Here is a 22,024-nt window from a genome sequence, read left to right as displayed (position 1 = left end):
GCTGAACTTTGATAGCACTGGAGATACAATAATGCCTAAGCTTGCATTTGTACTTTTTCTCTTTAACAAAGCAGGCATCTCTTGGTTTATAGCCTGCTTTTTCACTGTCTTATCATGAATATTTTTCACAACATTAAATATTATTCAAAAACACAATTTGTAATGAGTACATAGTACTCTCATGGCTATATCTTAATTAATTTAACTATCCCTCTCTATTTGGGGGTGTTTATGTGGACTCCAATCAATACTAAAAAGAAAATAAAAGAGAGAGAGAAATGTATGATTACCATCCCTTGCAGAAATCTCTGTGCACATCCCCAATTTTACTTTCTTAGTATAGATGCTTGACATTGCAAAGACTGAGACAAAGGCATTACACTTTGTTTTATAATTGCCTCCTCAGAAAAACAACTGATGTCTTGAAGCAAAGATCTTGTCTTGCCCTCCTTGTCACGCGAGTATATGACAAAACCTGTCACATTGTAGGTGCACCATACAAACTCGATGGATAAATAGTTAGAAAAAGAATTCCACTGAGCTTGATCCTTTCCCCTTCCTCCTGGGAAAGAAAGAGTCCCCTTAGCTGTCTACCTTGACTTCTCAGATGAAGGGAATAATAAGAAAGTTTTCTTCTAAGAGGAAACTTGCCCCCAATATGTAGGTTCCCAGAAAAGCTAGATGACAAGCCCTGTTGCTGCTCAGCAAAGCCCTGAAGGGACCCCACCCCCAGCCCATATAAAGCCAGGGTGCAGTGGGGCAGCCGCACTCAGCCTCCAGAGCACCGGCACTGACCCTGGCCCTGGCACGCGCTATGGCAAGTGAAGTGCAAGTCCAGCTCTCCGCATTGAAAGGGGGGCATCCTCCTGCAGGTAGGCTGCCCACCTGCCCTCTGTCCTGCAGACAGCAAGACCCCCTCAGCTGCTGTTGCCCCTCCTTCCACAGAGGTGCCCCAACAGAGCAGAGGCTCTCAACCTCCCCTTGTTCCTTTAACTTCCTCCAACCTGAGTTCCTCCTGTCTTTGATCCTTTTAGGCTTCTGTGTAAAAATCACCTGGGGATTTGTCAGGCCCGGTTGAATGAAAACCTAATTCTATGTGGGAGTACAAGGGATTGGGCGCTGGTGGAAAGGAGCAGGTGGTGAGCTTGGACCTTCCCTCCCTGGCTGCAGGTTAGCAGCGACCCATTCACACCTGGAAGGTAATTTACTGCCATGGAAACATTCCTTCCTAGAGGTCCCAGCTTTCGGACTCAGTCTCCCGGAGATGCCTGTACGTCATCCGACTTCATACCCAGCCAATCCAACCTCCACACTGAAGAGAGCAACCCAATTTTTCTCTCCCTTCTCAGGCTCTGGGGTCGGGCAGTGTGATCAGTAATGTCTTTTGTCTGTCACCAAGCTGAGGAGCACTTTTTAATAAGGACACTAGTGTGGGAGGGGTTGACTGGAAAAGGTAGCTATCAAGGCATTTTGCAAAGCATCTACAGTTCTTTTCTTTTTGTAAAAAAGGTATGCTATTTATATCCACTCCCTGGAATATGGAAATTAGTTTTATTGTACTTAACCATATGTTCATATAGATTGGCTGAGGCATGCAGGCCTATTTTTAGCTGATTTGATGCTCTTTTAACTGCCTTTCTTCTTTTTTCCTTAAGAAATATCTCAGCAACTTGACCTCTTTGTTCTTGCCTTTCTCCATTAACAAAATTCATTTACTGGTATCATTCTTTGGCTCCTCTGAGCCAAGATTATTTCAGTCATCTTGCTGCAGAGGATGAGGGCAGGTATAAACCTCACAAAGCATCGAAAACTGACACAAGGTTCAGTGGCTTTCTGGTGAGCAGCCCAGCCAAAGTCAGAATTGTTACTGCTGATTCCGAGTTTCCACTTCTCAGCACCCTGTCCTGGCCTCCTGTGGCAGACTCCTGACTTTTTATGTTTGTCATTGGATTTAGGAATATTTAACATTATCTATATTTAAAATTAATGATGCTAAATAATGATCAAGAACTATCGATGCAAATTATTAGAAGTTTCTACACAAGGACAAAAGAAAACGCCATTCTCTTCCCGCCACAATCCTTCATAAAACAGTTCAGCTAACACTTGATTTGCTAAATGACGTTTATACACAAAGATCACAGGGATAAACTTCACCAAGTGAAAGTTTGAATGAAACCACCAGGAACTTTCTGTCTCCGCCACTAATGATTGCTAATTACTCTGTGTACATAGCCCACCGTGACGCCATCAAGCATGTCACAATGCCTCTGGTATGACAATTAATTATTATGAACTGTGACACTACAGATAAGAGGTTGGGGATAATTAGAATGGAGATGAAGGAAGACTTCTGCCTCCCCACTGAGAACAAGGGAGCAAAGAAGCCTCATCCTTCAGCTTGTCTCGCTATATATCTTAAGTCTGAACCAGATAGCTACTGTACAAAATTGTATTTATAGAACAAAAATAATTCATTGCCAGAATTCCATTAAATTTCACCTGATTTTATAGGCAATGGACAGGTCCATGAAAGTAGGACACAGACATGATGAAAGGTCTGTGAAAGGTCTGACGTGGCCTTTGGAATCAGACAGTCCTGGATTTAAACCCCGCTTCCCTTCCACTTCTCTGAGCCTCAGTTTTCTCATCTCTAAAGCAGGCGGTAATAAATAACATTGATAGTGTAAGGTTGTTATGACTATTAAAGGAGATAATCTATGTAAGGTACCCAGCACATGAATGTGAATCCCTGTAAAATGCAGGCCTAGTAAAACACGTAGCCATCAAAAGAAATGATTCTCCTCAATTGCAAGACCTCCTGATGTTTGCAGGCTGCATTCGGCACTACTGCAGTCATCGGAGCAGAAGAAAACTGCAGTGGGAAAGATACATATGCCTGCTCCATCATGGTTAAAAGTGAAACCGCTCCAAAGTCAGCCAGCTGTAACTTTCCCACCTACACAGGGGGTGCTTAGTGGTTTTTCTTTTGTGTATATTAATATAACATATTGTACCTCTGTGGATCCTGGCTATAAATTTATGCTGTAAAACAAGACTACATTAAACATGAGGCGGCCTGGGCTCTAGGAAGCTTAGCTTTTCTGCTAAGGATTTTCTGCTGCTTTGGTTTGCCTCGCTCTCAGTTTTTAAGAACTCCATTACCTGAACAGTCAAAAATGTGTGAGTAGAAGGTAATCCAAGGAGACGGAGTACATATGTGATGAACCAGAAAAAGCAGCAGTTCATGAGTTTTTGTATATTCCTTGCACTTTAATTTGTTTTAAGGCAAATGAGTCAGAGCCGTCAAAGGGGTCACCACTGAGAACCCCCAGAGAGAATCCATTTTCTGGCTCATTAAAGAGACGGAAGTTTGGGGAGTGTATCCCCCAGGGTGAAACTAATGCAGAAAATGGGGAGGAAACCATAGCTGCAGAAGGGTTAGTATGATTTTTTAAAAAGCAAACACCAGAGGCTTAATTCTCTCAACTCCAGTCTGCTCATGTCAACTTCTGGGAGTTGATCTGTGAGGTTCAACAGAGAGGTTACGAGACCCACTACCCCACAGGTCACAGGGACAGGGGTTTGATGACAAGAACGGCTGCCATTCACTCAATCCTGTGTGACTGGCACTGCACAGAGCCTTCTAGACGCAGCACCAGTACTGCAGACTGGTGATGAACCCTCATCCTTGTTTCACAGAGGAGCAAACTGAAAGTCAGCAAGGTCAAGGGACATGCCCAGTGCCACATAGCTGGTGAGAAGGGGCAGAGACGTGACAGTAAAGTGGGCCCAGGTCAAGCCCTCTCCCTGTGAAGCCCTCTCTCCTTGCTTTTCCTGATGAGAGTCTTTTGTCTTGACTGACAGTTTAGAATATGCCAAAAACTCAACGGTGAATGCAAAGTAAGCGTTTTGCAAACATCTAACCTTTTAATTAAAATCTTCAAATGAACGTTCTAAGTCACAAGGCAGAGTTTGCCCAAACCTCTGTGGTGGTCAGCTTTTTCACACACATTCTCCACTGATTAATGAGGGAAAGAAGCTCTTGCACAGTGTTTGGTAGAGGGTAGTCAAGATAAAGAAAGATAAGCCTGCAAGAAAAATTGTGCGATATAGCATTCTAAACTCAAGGGTCAACTTTCGAAAAGTTATAAACTACAAAAGCGGCCACAAAATTATACCTCTTACTCAGAGATAGGAAAGCAAAGGTTCATTTTCTCCACATCAATGTAGATTTTCTAACGAAACTATCCAAAACATCTCTCTCTTACATTTTAAAATCTCTCGTTCATTTTGCATATTGAAAGGACCTAAACATGGAATTATGTGATTACAAATTTTTTTAAATAAATTTATTTATTTATTTTTGGCTGCGTTGGGTCTTCGTTGCTGCACGCGGGCTTTCTCTAGTTGCGGTGAGCGGGAGCTACTCTTCTTTGTGGTGTGTGGGCTTCTTATTGCGGTGGCTTCTCGTTGCAGAGCATGGGCTCTAGGCACACGGGCTTCAGTAGTTGTGGCATGCGGGCTCCACAGTTGTGGCTCGCGGGCTCTAGAGTGCAGGCTCAGTAGTTGTGGTGCACGGGCTTAGTTGGTCCGAAGCATGTGGCTCTTCCCGGACTAGGGCTCGAGCCCATGTCCCCTGCACTGGCAGGCAGATTCTTAACCACTGGGCCACCAGGGAAGTCCTTTACATTCCCTTTACATTTCTTTTGGGATTTGTTTCTCTGAGTACACTATATTCTTTCAAAAGGGAGGGACATGATAGATTTTCTTTTGTAGGTAGGTGGGAAGAGTTAGAATCATAGTAAAGACCTTACAATAAAAATCATCTAGTTCAACTTCTACCAAATTCCCCAAAATCCTTCTAAAATATTCATGGCAGATACACTTCTTTTCTTTACTTTAACACACTAAGGGACCAGAGATATACTATTGTACTACGCAATCTTCTTCACTTTGATTAACACAGTTATATGTAGCCAGACTCTGCCTTTCTGGACCTTTCATTCTTTGCTTTCCATTCTCTCCTCTGGAAAAACATAAATATAAATAATAATAACTACTAATTATTAAGTGCCTACCATGTACCAGCTGCTTCTGTCACCTCTATTCCCTAGGACAACCTAAACAAACAGTATTATTCCCTTTTGAAGGATGCAGAAACTGAGCCTCAGAGGAGTTTATCTTGCCCAAGGTCACAGGGCACAGGAGGGGGTAGAGCTTTCTGACCCTAGATAACATTTCCTTACCAGTAAATCCTTCCTCCTCCACAAGACAGCCCCTAAACTCCTTGAAGATGGTACCATAAGCTTCCCTTGAGTCTTTGCTTCCTCAGAAGCCATCTTTCCAGTTTTCCCAGTTCCTTGTCTGACACGGCTCCTTCTCCACTCTGGTTGCTCTCATCTGGACATTCTCTAAATTGTCTGTGCTCTTTCAAGTGAGTGGCACAGAGCTCAACATTTCAAAGGTCTTCTCACTTTTAACTACTGCTTATTTTAACTATAACAAGTGTGCTTCTATAGTTGGCTATAATAACCAGTGGAAGAAAACGTGCAAAAACAAAAGCATCAGAGAAAACAAAAGGAACACTAATAAGAAAGTAATTACAGCACTCCATGTTTTAAAAGCATTTGTCACAAGGAGGATGAAAGATACTGCTGGGAGAGATACTGAAGGCTCAAGCTCTAGGTCTAGACCTATTGTGATTTGATTCCTCTTGGTAGAAGAGGCTATGAACCACACCACTCCTCATACAGTGGCACACCCTTCTCAAGCAGTCTTCCAGAAAAAGCCACCCCTTGGTTTATTTCATCTCTGTATTGCAGGGCTATTCAGAATGTGTTTCCACATTATTTCATTTCTGTTGCTGATTATTTTGTATGTGTGTGTGTGTGTGTGTGTGTGTGTGTGTGTGTGTGTGTGAATTTAAAGCAGACCATGTATGAAAACAGGACTTTTTTCCTGGACTGTATCTAATATTACAGAATTCTAGTGAGACACCTTTATAATCAATTAAAAAAAACTTGGTGATTCAAAATGACCAAGTAGAGTTTATTCCATGAACACAAGAATGGTTTGATAGTAAAATATTCATTAATATATATTTATAAAATTTTTATCTATTAATATAATTAACCTGATTAAGGTGAAAAACCATATTATATACATGATGATAAAAAGGCATTGGATAAAATTCAACATGTGTTTGTAATTTTTTAAGCCCAATGAAACAGTAATAGAAAGATATTTCCTTAATATGATGAAAGAAATATATTTGAATATACATTATATATATTGTAAATATGTGTGTGTGTATATCCAACTAAGTATATACATCATACTTAATGGGAAAACACTAAAAGCAATCCATTAAAAATTAGGATGACAAAAAAAAAATTAGGATGACAAAGATGTCCATCATCACCACTATTTAATATTATTCTAGAGAAAGTAATATTATAATTATTTGCAGATTATATAAATTTTTTTACCTGGGAAACCTAAGGGAGTCAACAAAAATATTATAAATAATAAGAGAATTCAATAAGATCTGGGTATAAAATCAATGATATTAATATAAGAACAACAATCTGTGAAAGCTATAATGGAAGAATAGACCGTCTCTACAACTACAACAGCAGCAACAAAGAGAAAATACTTAAGGAATAAACCTAACAATAAATGTGTAAGATTTATGTGAACAAGTTACTGAGGGACCCAAAAGAAAATGTAGAAAATGGAAAAGCATACCATGTTCTTGAATAGAGAGCAACCAGGAGTATAAAGATACGAATTTTCCCTTTAAAAAAAAATCTATAAATCTAAAGCAAGACCATTAAAAAACTACCAGCAGGATTTTTTGGAGGAAATTGACAAACTGATTCAAAAGTTCATGTGGAAAAATAAATAAGAATAGCTAATAAAATTCTGCAAAGAAAATGTAGCAAAGAAGGACTATCAAAATTAAAATATGTTAGGGACTTCCCTGGTGGTCCAGTGGTTAAGACTCCACACTTCCACTGCAGGGGGCATGGGTTCGATCCCTGGTCAGGGAACTAAGATCCCACATGATGCATGGTGTGGCCAAAAAAAAATTTTTTTTAATATGTTATAAAGCTACAATCATTAAAATAAAGTTGTAATGGCATATAAACAGAGAGATTAATGGAACAGAAGTCCAACAGGACAAATGGACCAAAAATGTGAACAGTTTATAAAAGAAAATACAACTGGCTTCTGAAACACAGAAATAAGCTCAACTTTTAATAAAATATTAGAAAGGCAAATTACCTTTCTTTTTCTTATTGGTTGATGAAGCCAAACATTTTGTAGTTCTCACTGTTGCTTGAGATATAGGGAAACAATCACTGTCATTGTGGCTGGTGAGATTGTAAACTGGTGCAACCACTGTGAAGGGTGACTTGGCAAGATTTAGCAAAATTTCAAATGCACATACTCTTAAGAATTAACAAGATCACTTCTAGGAATTTATCCCATGGATATACTTGCACTTGTGCAAAATTATGTATATGCAAAGGATATTCATTGCAGCATTGTTTGTGATAGCAATGGATTAGAAACATCTAAAATGTCCAGCGGTTGGAAATTGGTTAAGTAAACACAGAATGTTCATATAAAGAAATTTTAAAGCAGATGTTACAAAGAAAGACATTCTCTCTCTATATATATCGATAGGGAACTTACTCCAAAGTACATGACTGAATGAAAAGTATAAACAAACAAGATGTAGAACAATGTATGCTGCCATTTAAAAAAATATATAGGTATGTGTATAGAATGTCTATCGATGAATACATAGGGACTTGTTATCGTTAGCAGTATCTAGGGAGATGAACTGGAGGCTTAAAAATAATGGTAGAAGGGAGACTGCAGACCTTTCCGTGATTTTTGAATTGTGTGCCTTATGCATGTACTATTACATAATCAAAAAATTAATTAATAATAATTTTAAAAGAAAAATGATGAAGTCAATTCACGAGGGCATTGAGAAATAGGTTTTCCTATTTTTCACTCTATTGGAGCCAGTTTTAGAAAATTGCCAATCTGACATTTCCATAAAAAGAATTAACAGGTTCAAACAAATCAACGTCCATTTAGCTTTTTCTCATTTGAGCTTGTCAGATTTCAGATGTGCAAATTTCCTGGGAACAGAAAAAAGTATTTGCTTTGACTTGCAATCTGAAATGGGCTGCTCCTTTTCAAAAGTTGATTTCATCTGACATTGTTAAACACTTGAATTGCTGTTAGGTCATCTGTAGCCTAATTAACACTAATTGATCTCTTGAATGGCAGGATTATTAATGCAGTTTAATTACTCATTAGAACATCTGAGCTCCTCCAACATCGGAGGTTTGGGGTCTGGGATGGAAGGTGGGCATCTGGTGGGATCGGAAGCATCTCTCTTGAATTAAATGCCTGTTACCACCACATGCCCTGACTTTTGGCTCATTCTTCAATCTAGCTTTTGAAAGCTTTGGTTGAAAAAAAATTTTGCAAGCCTTGCACTTTAATCTTGTGGGAAAACAGAAGGGTCACATTGGAATTGTCGGTTGCTGTCATGAAGAATGTAATTGGTTTTCTAATAAGAAAAAATGTTTTTCAGTAAAATGCCTAAGGGAATAAATTGTTATCTCCTCCCCAAATCGAAGGTGTAAACACCTCTGCCTTTTTTAGCCTCAGGTCCCCCTCTCCGAACACAGACAAGCAAAAACCTTAGCCCTTCTCTCCTTCCCACCTTGTTTGCCCAAAATATTTTTTCTTCTGTTATGCTAGTTCAGGGTACCTTTTGATTATGTTGTTTTAGATTAAAGTTTAGCTCTTCAAAAAGTTCTAAAATTCTTCAAATCTACAGTAAACTCATACCTTGAATAACAAAGCAAACTTTCTCTTGCTGCCCTAAATATGACTCCCTTGTTGATGCTTATTTGTTTATAGTGAAAGCTGGAGGAAAGCGAATTTCCAAAAAACAAGAAATTGGCCTCTTGGAGAGACACATCAAGAAAACGGGATTCGAGAAAACAAGGTAGGGGACTGCTTAATTTCTTTTCCTTCTTCATCTTGATTTTTAAGTGACCCTACTGCCAGAAGTCAGAGGCTTCGCTGGATCTTAGGACAAACCAAGGCTCCCTAGGCACTTACTAACCAGAGTTAGAGGCAGCTGGCATGGTGGGGTGGGGTAGGGGTGGGGGTCAGCATGGGAGAGGGGGTTAGCTACCCTCTGGAGGACTCTCTCTGCCCATCCTCCTCTTCCCTGCAGCCAGCGCAACTGCCTCCTGCTTAAAAAGCAAGGTCCTGAATGCACCCAAACAGGACTCACATCCCTGTATCTCATTTTCACCTTAGCCTTAGTCCCTAAGCTGGCCTTGTGTTTGTAATATGCTTTCTGCTGAAGCAAATCTGAATTAAAAATAAATGTGCTTTTATTTTAAATTCCTCACTCAATTATTTAGAAAATAAAGGCCACTGTATTTGGCACATCTGGAAGGAATTTGGATATGGAGGTTGTTTTCTCCCTGCTCCTTCCGCAGTAACCTTGACACACTGCACCTTTCTCAGAGCTAAGCAGAGAGCCGTGGGCTGGATCTCATGTACAAATGGCCCAGCTCCTCTATGCCTTGGGTAAGAAAAATAGTGCCTTCAAAAAGAAGTGAACATGTGAAACTAGCTCCTCCAAGTAGAGGCGCTTCAGAGCCTATTTCAGGATGGTTTCCATAGGTGAGTTCATGAGTGACTCAAAAGGAGTGAAATAGAGGATGCTCAGATACATCCTTAAGAGTTAAAATGGTAACAGTCTCAGAAAGAAAGTGTGGAGGGAAATAGGCTATGGAATTTCTCGGGGCTTTTTCTTTCTGTATAAAATTACTTTTTAGATCACTTTAAAAGTTTTCTTCTCAATTTCTGGGAAGGAAATTTTTTGAGGATTTTTCTACTTTAAAATGAAATACTCTGGGCTTCCCTGGTGGCACAGTGGTTAAGAATCCTCCTGCCAATGCAGGTGACATGGGTTCGAGCCCTTGTCCGGGAAGATCCCACATGCCGTGGAGCAGCTAAGCCCGTGCGCCACAACTACTGAGCCTGCACTCTACAGCCCCCGAGCCACAACTACTGAAGCCCGTGCACCACAGTTACTGAAGCCCACGTGCCTAGAGCCCGTGCTCCGCAACAAGAGAAGCCACTGCAATGAGAAACCTGTGCACCGCAATGAAGAGTAGCCCCCGCTCACCACAACTAGAGAAAAGCCCATGCACAGCAACAAAGACCCAACGAAGACCCAACGCAGCCAAAAATAAAATAAGTAATAATAATAAAATATAATAAAATTAAAATATAAGAATTAAATTTTTAAAAAATGAAATACTCTATCCAAAATATATAAAGAACTCATACAACTCAGTAGCAGGAACGCAAACAAGCCAGTTTAAAACTGTGCAGAAGATTTAAATAGACATTTTTCCAAAGAAGATATACAGATAGCCAACAGGTACATGAAAATGTGCTCAACATTATTAATCACCAGGGAAATGCAAATCAAAACTACAATGAAATATCACCTTACATCTGTCAGAATGGCTATTAACAAAAAGTCAAGAACTACCAAGCTGTGTCAAGGACTTGGGAAAAAGGGAACCTCTGTGCACTGATAGCTTGTAATACACATTGGTACAGCCACTGTGGAAAGCAGTATGGAGTGTCCTCAAAACATTACAACTACAACTACCATGTGATCTAGCAATTCCAATTCTGAGTATTTGTCTGAAGAAAATGAAACTCTAACTTGAAAAGATACATGCACTTCCACATTTACTGCAGCATTATTACAGTAGCCAAGACATGGAAGCAACCCAGGTGTCCATCGACAGATGAATGGATAAAAAAATGTGATACACACACACACACACACATACATACATAGGAATACTGTTCAGCCATAAAAAAGAAGGAAATCCTGCCACTTGTAACAACGTGGATGGACACTGAGGGCATTATATTAAGTGAAATAAGTCAGAGAAAGACAGTGCCATATGATCTCTCTTGTATATGGAATCTAAGAAGAAAAATAAACAGGACAACAACAGCAAAAACTTGAGCTCATAGGTGCAGAGAGCAGATTAGTGGTTGCCAAAGATCGGGGGAGAGGGGATTGGTGTCTGGGGTAGAAAATGGGTGAAAGAGATCAAGAGGCACAAACTTAGAATTATAAAATAATTAAGCCCTGGGGATGAAATTATAGCATGATGACTATAGTTAATGATACCATATTGTACATCTGTAAGTTACTAAGAGAGTACAGCTTAGAACTTCTCATTATAAGAAAAAACATTTAACTATGTATGGTGAGGGATGTTAACTAGACTTATTGTGGTGCTCATTTTGCAGTATATACAAATATCAAATCATTATGTTGTACACCTGAAACTAATGTAATATTGTATGTCAGCTATACCTCAATTTTTTTTTTTTTTTTTTTTTTTTTGCGGTACACGGGCCTCTCACTGCTCTGGCCTCTCCCATTGCGGAGCACAGGCTCCGGAGGCGCAGGCTTAGTGGCCATGGCTCACGGGCCCAGCCGCTCTGCGGCACGTGGGATCTTCCTGGACCGGGGCACGAACCTGTGTCCCCTGCATCGGCAGGTGGACTCTCAACCACTGCGCCACCAGGGAAGCCCTATAGCTCAATTTTTAAAAATTTGCCCCTTTGGCATTAAGCTTTTGTTTCTTCTGAATCAGAAAATAACTATCGCATAATTAAAGCAAAGCTATAAGTCCTCAAGGGTGGGAGTCACATATTATTTATCTCCTGACCCAGCATCTAGGACAGTTCCTAGAACAGAGAAAGCACTCTGTAAATGACGTCACACTGTCATTGAATTGTCATTGAATTGCCAGCTGGTTAACTTCAGAAACCTATCCTGCTACTAAAATCTGACTCAAGTGTAAGCCCTGTTTAGTGTGACACCGGTAAACACGCCTGGGCCAGGGGCTCAGGAGCTAGAGTCATAGCTTGGAAATGACCTTCTAGTTGACAGCCATGGACAAGTCATCCGTTTCTTTGCACCTCAGCAAAAGGGACTTACTGTTAATTCTAACATCAGGTGAACACTGCAGGAAGAGGAGCTGCCTAGAGAGTCATAAAGTGCTGATTGGAACCCTCTTAAAAAAAATTCAGGGCTTCCTTGGTGGCGCAGTGGTTGAGAGTCCGCCTGCCGATGCAGGGGACGCGGGTTCATGCCCTGGTCCGGGAAGATACCACGTGCCGTGGAGCGCCTGGGCCCGTGAGCCATGGTCACTGAGCCTGTGCGTCCGGAGCCTGTGTTCCACAACGGGAGAGGCCACAACAGTGAGAGGCCCGCGTACCGCAAAAAAAAAAAAAAAAAAAAAAAAAAAAAAAAAAATCAATTGTTTTCTAATAGTCATTAAAAGATGGGAATTGGACCACTACAGAACTTAAAACAGCAGAAAAATAGCTCTTTTGTCCTGTTTACCAGGGATAGATATAGGTATGTAGAAGCTGAATCTTACAGAATTGGGGGACCATTTTAAGGAAAAATAATACAAAATTACAGATATGAAATGGCTAGGGTCCCTCCCAGGGCCTTGAAAGGAGACTGTGCAGTGAGAGGCCCTGAAGCTTCCCTAGCTCCCCCATGAGTCACCTCTGCTCTTTATATCTGCTTTGTGAGCGTTTCCATGGATAGGATTTCCTCCTTTTTGTGGACAAACACCTCCTTATATCTTCTAGGAGAATAGCTTTTGAAAAATATAGCGTAGAAAATAAATTTCTAAGCATCATCAATCTGTGTCCATACCCCAATAACTTCTACGAACCAACACAAACCATCCAGAAAAAAGCATGGCAAGCGCAGAGTTCCCTTCAAGAAATTGCACTGTAAGCTCAGCCCTGATTGAAACTCTCCCAGCAAATAACTTGGCCCGAGAAAAGAAGCCAGACACAAAAGAGTACCTGCTGTGTGGTCCATTTTATGATATACAAATAAAGTCAAAACTAATATATGGGGCTGTAAGTCAGGGTAGTGATTATTCTTAGGGGCAACTGGTTTGACTACTGTTACAAGTTTGTGAATGTTCACCAGCCTGTACGTCGATAACATGTGCACCTTTCCGCATGTATGCTGTACTTGGATGAAAAGTTTAAAAATATTAATTATACTAAGTTGGCCTGCAAAGCTTGTTGTAGTACATGGGCATACAGAGTAGGACTTTTTGTGTGTGTGTGTGTGTCTTCCAGAAGTAGCCAAGCAGAATGAAAGCTTACAGGCCAAGTAGAAGACCCCCTGTAAAAACGGCTTAGCCTCTTTAGTGGGAAAGTTTCCATTTCTATGTGAAGTTTCTTTTCATCTTCACAGTGCCATTGCAAATGCTGCCAAAATACAGACGATGGATGCCCTGAACGATACGCTGGGGAAGGTGAGCCGTGGGGGAGGTGCATCACGTGACGCTCCCAGCCGATCGGGCTGCATGGGTGAATGAGCTGATGACCACTGGGGTGTTTTCCAACTCAGAGGTTTGATGTCCTTGTGAAAGAATCTGCTCTCAGTTCAAGGAACACGAAGTGGTTTTGATGAGAAAAGCTGATGCTCCCAAATTCCTAGTGTCTATTTAATAAATCATTTCAAAAATAAGATAGTAAATTAAGCAAGAATCATGATGCCAAATTGGCAGAACTTGACGTTGCCATCCCAAATATTTATTGGAAACGCTGGCCTGTTGTTATAAAAAAAGGCAGCCTATGTATTGGGAATTCAGCCCTTTTTGAACTTCCTCCCCACCAGTGCACTCCCAACAGGAAATGTTTGATTTGAGGCCAGGGTGGGTGGTGGAGGTTTGCCCATTTGGGGGCTGGAGGAAGCCTGGGCACTGGCTGACTTTATCTAGTAAAGTCTATTTATGAAGGTGGTTGACCATTGCTATTTTTATTTCCGTATCTTGAATTCTTTCTAAGTAGCTCCGGAAACTCAGAAAATTCTTCCCACGTAGACAGTGGTTTAGTTTTGGATTCAATCTTTTGTTTTTAAATGTTGTAAGTGAGCTGAGTGAGGGTCCTTATTCTACTTCCAGAGGGCGGGTGCATTGAATTCAGGCATTGAAGGACCACTCTTTCTGCTGCCCCCATATATATTGAAGAGACAGGACTGGGCGGGTGTCCTTTGCAGAAGGAAGACTTGCTGTTATTACCAAAATCAGGGGTCTGAAAAAGATTAGAGTAGAAACTGTGCAGCTAGACTTCTGAGACCCCTGTTTAGCACTGGCTTCTCCACTTGCTACCTCTAAGGTCTAGAGCAAGTTACTGATCCCGTGCCTCTGATTCGTCATTTGTAAAATGAAGATAAGGAAGAGGATATATATACTTCAGATGGCTGTTGAGTGGAATCGATGAGGTTCACACACAGGAAGTTCTTAGAACAGTGCCCGACACAGAGCAACCTGCCTGCATTCTCTGCTCTAATTAGTAACATCTGTTTCATGGCAATGAAAAGAAAAGGTGTGTCTGAAGCCTGTGAGGCAAGTAGTATCAGGCAAGATCTTAATGAAAGACGAAAGCTACAGAGCCTTCTCACGTAGGGGGGCTTGGTTCTCCCATCAGATAGATCGGAAGGGGTGCGGTCATAAGTGACTCTTTGCCTTCCTGACTTTAGAAGAAGGGCAGGGGTGGATGATGACCTGCCACGCACATTCTCCGGCCCCTGCCCACTAAACGCTTCCTCCTCAGGGGCAATAGAATGTCCACAGTAAGTAGAGCTAAGTGGAATAGATATATTCCTCTAGAATATATGTTAACCCAAAATAAAATGTTTAAAGAGAGTGGTCAGTAAAGGTTGATGATGCTGTACTTTAGATATGATGCCAGAGCCTTTATTGTTTTTTATAGACACGTGCATATGTCTATGACATAAAGGTTCTTTCCCTTTCATATTGTTCTTTCATATCACTTCTGAATCTCAAAGATAAACAGAAGAATCAAATAACAACAACAATAAGTTATATTTAGAAATCATAAGAAAATATTGAGTTGGTGTGCTGTTACAAATATTTTTAACAGCAATTGTATCTATTTTTTTTTAAAAGCCGCTTTAACACTTAGCTCCATGTCTACTGGCATAGGTCTATGGCTAAGACTGCATAGATTACTGGTTAGAACAGGTTCTGGCATTCTGACGTCGGATATCAGGTGCCTGGGTCCTATGCTGACTCCGTCACTTGCTAGATGTGTGTCTTTGGGCAGGTTTCTTCACTTCTCTGTGCTTCTGTTTCCTCATATGTAAATGAGAATGTGGTTTATAGTATCCACTTCACGAAGATGTTGTGAGAATAAAATGAAGGTATAGAACATGTGCAAAGGACTCAGCACAGAGCCGGACACAGTTAGCCTGCAGTAAGTGTTAGCTTCTATTCCCAAGGAGATATCCTACAGGGCATCACTTGGAATCCAGGCAAAGGATAAGAGACCAGCAATAAAATCAAGTCCCAAGATTACCATAAGTCACTGTCTTGAATATGGAAGTTGGTGGGATCCACATGGTCCCTTACAGCTAAGAAAAATCTTCCCTGAATCCATAATTCAACCTGAAGCATAATAGGATTTCATAATAAAAAAGGTCAACCTGGGGTGGAAAGACCAATGCCTTTTAAGAAATAGATCTGCTGAGATCAGTGGTTGCCAGAGAGTGGGAGGAGGGGTTGACCACAAAGTGACAGGAGGGTATTTTGGGGGGTGAAGGAACGGTTCTATATGTTGACTGAGGTGGTGGTCATAGGTGGTATGCACTTGTGAAAACCCATAGAACTAAACGCTAAAGAGGATATCTATTTTACTGTAGATAAATTATACCTTAATTTTTTAATGAAAAGAAATGCATAACTAGCAGCAACGAAGACAACGCAGCCAAAAATAAATAAATAAATAAATTTAATTTTAAAAAAAGAAATGCATAACTATACAGCCTAATATAAAAAAATAAGACATATAAAATATAGAGATTTAGGGTTTCCCTGGTGGCGCAGTGGTTAAGAATCCCCCTGCCAATGCAGGGGACACGGGTTTGAGCCCTGGCCCAGGAAGATTCCACATGCCACGGAGCAACTAAGCCCATGCGCCACAACTACTGAGCCTGTGCTCTGGAGCACACTAGCCACAACTACTGAGCCCACGTGCCACAGCTACTGAAGCCTGCGCGCTCTACGGCCCGTGCTCCACAATGGGAAGCCACCTCAATGAGAAGCCACCGCAATGAGAAGCCCACGCACGACAAGGAAGAGTAGAACCTGCTCTCCACAACTAGAGAAAGCCCGTGCTCAGCAACAAAGACCCAGCACAGCCAAAAATAAATAAAATAAATTTATTTAAAAAATATATATATATGTATAGAGAGAGAGAGAGATGGATATCTGATGATAAATTTTCATCTGCATTACAATGATTTTCCCAACAATATATATTGTCATGAAGATCTAACAATATATAACTGGCCAGAAGAAATATAGTAGCAGAAATGAGGGTCATAGCCTCTGCATTTATTAACATTCCTTTATGCCCTCAGCTAGAATTATGTCTAGTTCCTAGAACCCATGTTAATTTTCATACTTAAGTTTAAGAACTTAGAGTCCAAAACAGTGAGTTATAGCCCTATTCATAGGAGCTCAGCAACCATTCAATCATGGCAGGAAATTTCTATCCATATGCCAATCATGGCTGGATACCCTACTTTAAAGCCAACCAAGGGTTTAAGATTTGGGAGATTGGAAAACAATTCCCAAGAGGTTGGAATTGGACAAATCTAAGTGGGAAGCAGCCTCACATTTTCCCTCCCACTCTTTCCCCCACTCATCTCCACACAGACTTCACTCCCCACTACCTTTCAAGGTAGGTGGGACCCTCCCTTCTTCTCTAGTCAGTCTTTCTCACCTCTTCCAGCCCTAAATACCGAGAGAATTCATGTTGCCCACTGACAGGCCACATCATGTGTTTATTCCTGCAGAAGAAGGGTTGTATAACCCCAAAGCTCTCTAAGATAAAAATCTAGGATACCTGGTCTTAGACAAAGTTCCATCTACCCCTTAGATTCACATAGCTCCCCTGAGATCTACGATTGCTTGTTTACTTAATTATTTTAAGGCAAGGAATGAGAGAGAATGATACTGCCAAATATATTCATTCTCTGGATAGTTCCAGAAGTTAAGTTCGGCAATAGTTGTGAAGCTTCTCCCAACATAAAAGTATCCAGTTAAACCATTAGTAACGGGGCTGGGTTATAGTGCAGACGGGGGTGGAATGTTGAAGCCTAGTTAAATTGGGGCCACTTTTCAAGCTGCCAGCTATGTCACCAGGGCCAAAGTTAGTGAGACTATGTGAAATGGGATCCTGGGGGAAAGGAAACTATCAAAGGCATCTGCAAATCTAAAAAGGTTTCTCTTGTTCTGGGTAGGATGATCCTTGAATTTCATTGACTCAAGCTGAATGTTTTGTTTTAAGCACTTTGCTTAACGGGGTGTGGAAATCTAAGTGCCAACATTCACGTTGGAAGTTAACACCCTTCAAAGATGAATGGAAGAGCTGCCAGTCTTCTAATACCACCTGACTTCAGGCTCTAAAACAAAACCTGCCACTGACTTTTTAATTTCTAGAATTTCTTTCATAGCTCTAATCATAAAGACTTTTACCGTACTTCTTTGACTTTTTCTCTGAAACGAAAAATGTAGGCTCTGAGGTCACAACTACCCAAAATGAAGGTAAATTCTCAATGTGGAAGTTTCTATTGATCTGCTTTTCAAGTTCAATATTTTGCCCCTTATGGGATGGAGCCACAGCCAGGAAGAATCCTTACACATATCCTTCTTTCTCTTGTGGGGTTAACCTAGATTCTTTTACCCTAATGAGTCAGACAAACACCTTTCATTCTACAAACCCTATCATTTTACAAAGATTAACGATGAAAAATCCGAAGTGTCCCCAAAGTTAAGATGTCAGACTAAAGCACAGGTTGTAGGTTAGAAACCTATTCCTACTTACTTCCGGTCTGGACTTGAATATAAAATGTTCCTATCTCCATTGGTTTAAAATCTACAGGAAAGAATCGGGGCATTTAATGATTGACTGTTATTTACAGTTCCATCATCTGAAGGTAGACCCTTTGTAGACTCTCCACCCACAACCCCCAAGTCTTTCTATATTAGGACGTTCCTGATTGAGGGGGTGGGGTGTTTGAGAAAGAGAACTTGACTCTCTGGTTGTATTTTCACCTGTCCCTATAAAGCCCTTACCCTCCGTAACTTGTACGTTTGTAATTTAATAATTATGGGCAGTTTATCTAAGGCTCTTATCCTTGTGGGAATTGTTTCCACTATTTTCTCAATCCTGTTGATTTTTTTCCCCCTAAATTTTGCCAGACCAGTTCACAGATGGCCAACAGCCCCCCGGCGCAGTCTCCCATTCATTCTGATCTGCGGCATTCCTCTTTTGAGACGCAGTTGAGCAGAGCTTTTGCAACCTCAGTTAAATGCCTTCGTTGAAAGGTAGCCCCTAACACTTGTGCAATCCTGGTGAGAATGTAAAATGGTGTAGCCACTATAGAAAACAATATGGCAGTTCCTCAAAAAATTAAATATTGAATTACTGTATGATCTAACGATTTTACTTCTGAATATATAGCCAAAAGAATTAAAAGCAGAAATTTGAAGAGATATTGGTGCAACAGTATTCATAGCAACATTATTCACAATAGTTAAAGGATGGAAGCCACCCAAGTGTCCATCAGCATATGAATGGATAAACAAAATGTGGTCTATGTACATGCAATGGAATATTATTCAACCTTAAAAAGGAAGGGAATTCTGACACATACTACAACATGGATAAATCTTGAAGACATTATGTTAAATGAAATCAGCCAGACACAAAAGGACAAGTATTACATGCTTTCACATTTATGAGATACATGAAGTAGTCAGATTCATGGAGAGAGAAGGTAGGATGGTGGTTACCAAAGGCTGGCAGAGGAGGTAATGAGGAATTATTCTTTAATGGGTACAGAGTTTCAGTTTGGTATGATGAAAAAGTTCTGGAGATGGATGGTAGTGATGGCTATACAACAATGTAAGTGTATGTATTGCTGCTAACCTGTGTATTTAAAAATGGTTGAAATGGTAAATTTTATGTTTTATGTATTTTATTGCAATTTTTTAAATGATCAATATTGTAGCCCCTGAATTGCGGAGATAACCCTGGAAATGATCAAATAATGAGTTAGTGCCAAATTAAGCAATAAGTGTATCCTCACACACCGTTCTCCTCTCCCCTTTCCTTTCCCACCTCCACCCATCATCACTCTGACACCTTAAGAGCAACAATCAACACTGTGGTTTTCTCTCTTCTTTCTCACCTTGTCATCTTGCCCCATCCATCTCACCTTGGCTAATTGCCCAGATTTCTGTTATATCAGAATTATTTGTTCATTTCCTTTCTCACCCCCCTTTACCTTACATTTGACTTTAAGTAACTTGCCCAGTAGGTCTTCCTACCTGTAATCTCTTGAATGTGATTTAGAGCTAACCTGAAATAATCCATATGTTTTAGTTGACACTAAAGACACCTAGTCTGGAAGAAAACTACTGAAGCCAATGACCTCTTAAGTTTCCTTCTTGTTCTAACGTTAAAAGAAAAACGAAACAAAACACTCTGCCCTTACCACACTATAAAATGTATGTCATGTGGCCCAATGATATCTGATCTGACAAAAAAATAAATCAGCAGCTCTTTTGTTAGATTGTAAAGTAATACTTATAACCAATACCTCAATTATGTTTCTTCCTTTCTACTAGAATGCCAGCATAGACCGTCCTTGGGTTTAATTATTACATAACTTTTACCTTCTCTTTGTAAAAGAAAACTTTTAGAGAAACAAAGGCAAAGTAAAGAAAAAGACTAGGAATTGCCCATAATTCTACCCCTCAGAGATAATCATTGTTAACACTTCAGTGTATATTCTTCCAGTATGTTTAATTTTTTTAAGACCAAGAAGAAAGAACTTTTTGGAGCCAATTTTCACATGAAAGGGAATGCTGTGTGCTCAGAGCTCAGGGACATTTGAGAAGTGATGTAAGGCACATATGTTTTCCCTGGCTTAGAAGAGCCCAAACAAACCATAAACAGTGATGTTTGGGGTCATGAACAGTTTATCTCCCCTTTTATTTGAGTGTCAAGGCAAGGGCATCTAAGTTCAATAGTGATAAATTAAATTCCTGGTGAGCTGAGGCATCCCTTCCTTGCTGGCTAGGGAAGGTGTTCTTAGGTACCTTTATACTGAATCAGTGGGCTTGAAAACCAAGAACTGGAATGGAACCGAAAGGCCTCTGGGTCCAAATTCTCCTCCTAGGAAAACTATGCCTGAAAGACTTGCAACATTGGGCATCCTTTCCATCTTAAGCTGTCCTTAATGTAAATTCCATAAGGTCTCTTGGTTCCATATGAAATTCCTCTTATTGTCAAAGTCTCAGTCTGTGTTAATTTAAATCTATTTAAGCTCATTTCCTCATAGATGTCTTCTGCAGAGATGACCAGTGAGAACTTTTGTTACCTGAAGCTAATAAGTCATTCCTCAGCCTTCTCTTTACCAGACTGTTTATTTGAACCTTATAAAATGGCCAGTTTCACATACTTCAACCTAAAAATCCCCTAACTTCTTTCAGAGGTTCTTTATTTCTGATCTTCTGACATCTGAGGCGTTCTTCCTCCCCACCCCAGGACCTTCTTCAGTGTCCCCATAGCCTTCTTAGCATATAGTGTTTCGTATATGCATAGTAGTGGCAGAATAAATTCTAATATTGGAGGGCTGATGAAGATATTTCTACCTTTAAAAATGTCACTTCAAAACATATATATATATAATTTATATAATTACCTTATATATAATATATTTTATAATTTTAAAAACTTAGAAACACACTAATGAGGGAAAACCCAGGTTAACAAGTATATCCATGGATACAGAGCTAGAGGTGGTATGGAAAAAAGAGATACTATCAAAGAAGTAAACAAAACTGTGAAATTCCTCTGACCAGCTGTTTTGTTTTCTACTACTTTAATGCTTTATGACCCAAAAGATCCAATATGCTCATTTTTTTCTTTCCTCCTCACCTTTAGCTCAGCCATAAATTTCCAGCAATAATGCACATGACACATCAAAAACCCAGACCTGCTCTGGAGAAGGTCACTCCACTGAAAAGGATCTACATTATTCAGCAGCCTCGAAAATGTTAATCTGGGATGTAAAACACAGCCGTCTAGCCAACTGCCTCTAATATCTGAGAGCTTAGCAAAAAGGACCGACTTTCCACAGGCCTAGTGCACTTTCTTGGTAAATAAAACAGCTTTTATATCTTCCCTTCTGACTTTAGGTAATAAAGCATCTGAAATTGCAAATCCAGTTCATTCCTGGGCCTCATTTTGGTCCTAGTCAGGATCCCATTGATGTTCACGTGTGTAATTTTGTTGAATAAGTGGAGAATCTAGAATACTGGACTACCCACTCCACCTCCCTGGATAAGCTCTTTTCTCCTTGATGCGGACCGAGTGGTTCCACCCACAGTGAGTTCTCCCTGAAGGCAAAGGTTAGAAAGCGGTAGAAAGCGGTACACTGAGCCTTGCAAAGGCCAACGTTCTATGCAAACGTAAGGAGTGACTCTTCTCAGTGTGTTTGTATAACATGCTCAAGTTTTCACTTGAGGTGAAATGTCTTTTCCAGTTTCCCACATATATACATAGTTTGTTTTGAAGGTTTGGTGAGGGAAAATGAAAGTATTAGGTTTATTACAGACATATTCTCTTCTGCAAAGCAATCAAGGTCGGAAAGTAGAATTCTAGTTTCAAGGGGAGATTTACTCAGGGCCTCCCACAAAGTTGATGCTCTAGAACTGAGGGGCCCTGATGCTATAGGACATTGTGGTTGGCGTATAGAAGTTGGTTTTAACTGGAGGTGGAGGTGAGAGGGAAA

General features: G+C 40.3%; 1 protein-coding gene across 1 annotated transcript; it reads left to right on the top strand.

Annotated features, from left to right (window-relative positions):
• Nucleotides 1-814: 814 nt before the first annotated feature.
• On the top strand, nt 815-21,395 carry DAPL1 (death associated protein like 1). The gene is made up of 4 exons (XM_060152833.1): nt 815-872; nt 8,956-9,043; nt 13,385-13,445; nt 21,175-21,395. Exons 1-4 carry the CDS (start codon nt 815-817, stop codon nt 21,289-21,291), a joined length of 324 nt encoding a protein of 107 aa, XP_060008816.1. The 3' UTR covers nt 21,292-21,395.
• The last annotated feature ends 629 nt before the right edge of the window (nt 21,396-22,024 follow it).

The sequence above is a fragment of the Lagenorhynchus albirostris genome, chromosome 6 (assembly GCF_949774975.1).
Source record: "Lagenorhynchus albirostris chromosome 6, mLagAlb1.1, whole genome shotgun sequence".
NCBI classification, from domain to species: domain Eukaryota; kingdom Metazoa; phylum Chordata; class Mammalia; order Artiodactyla; family Delphinidae; genus Lagenorhynchus; species Lagenorhynchus albirostris.
The sequence above is the reverse complement of the archived record's forward strand: the minus strand, read 5'-3'. Positions and strand labels throughout refer to the sequence as shown.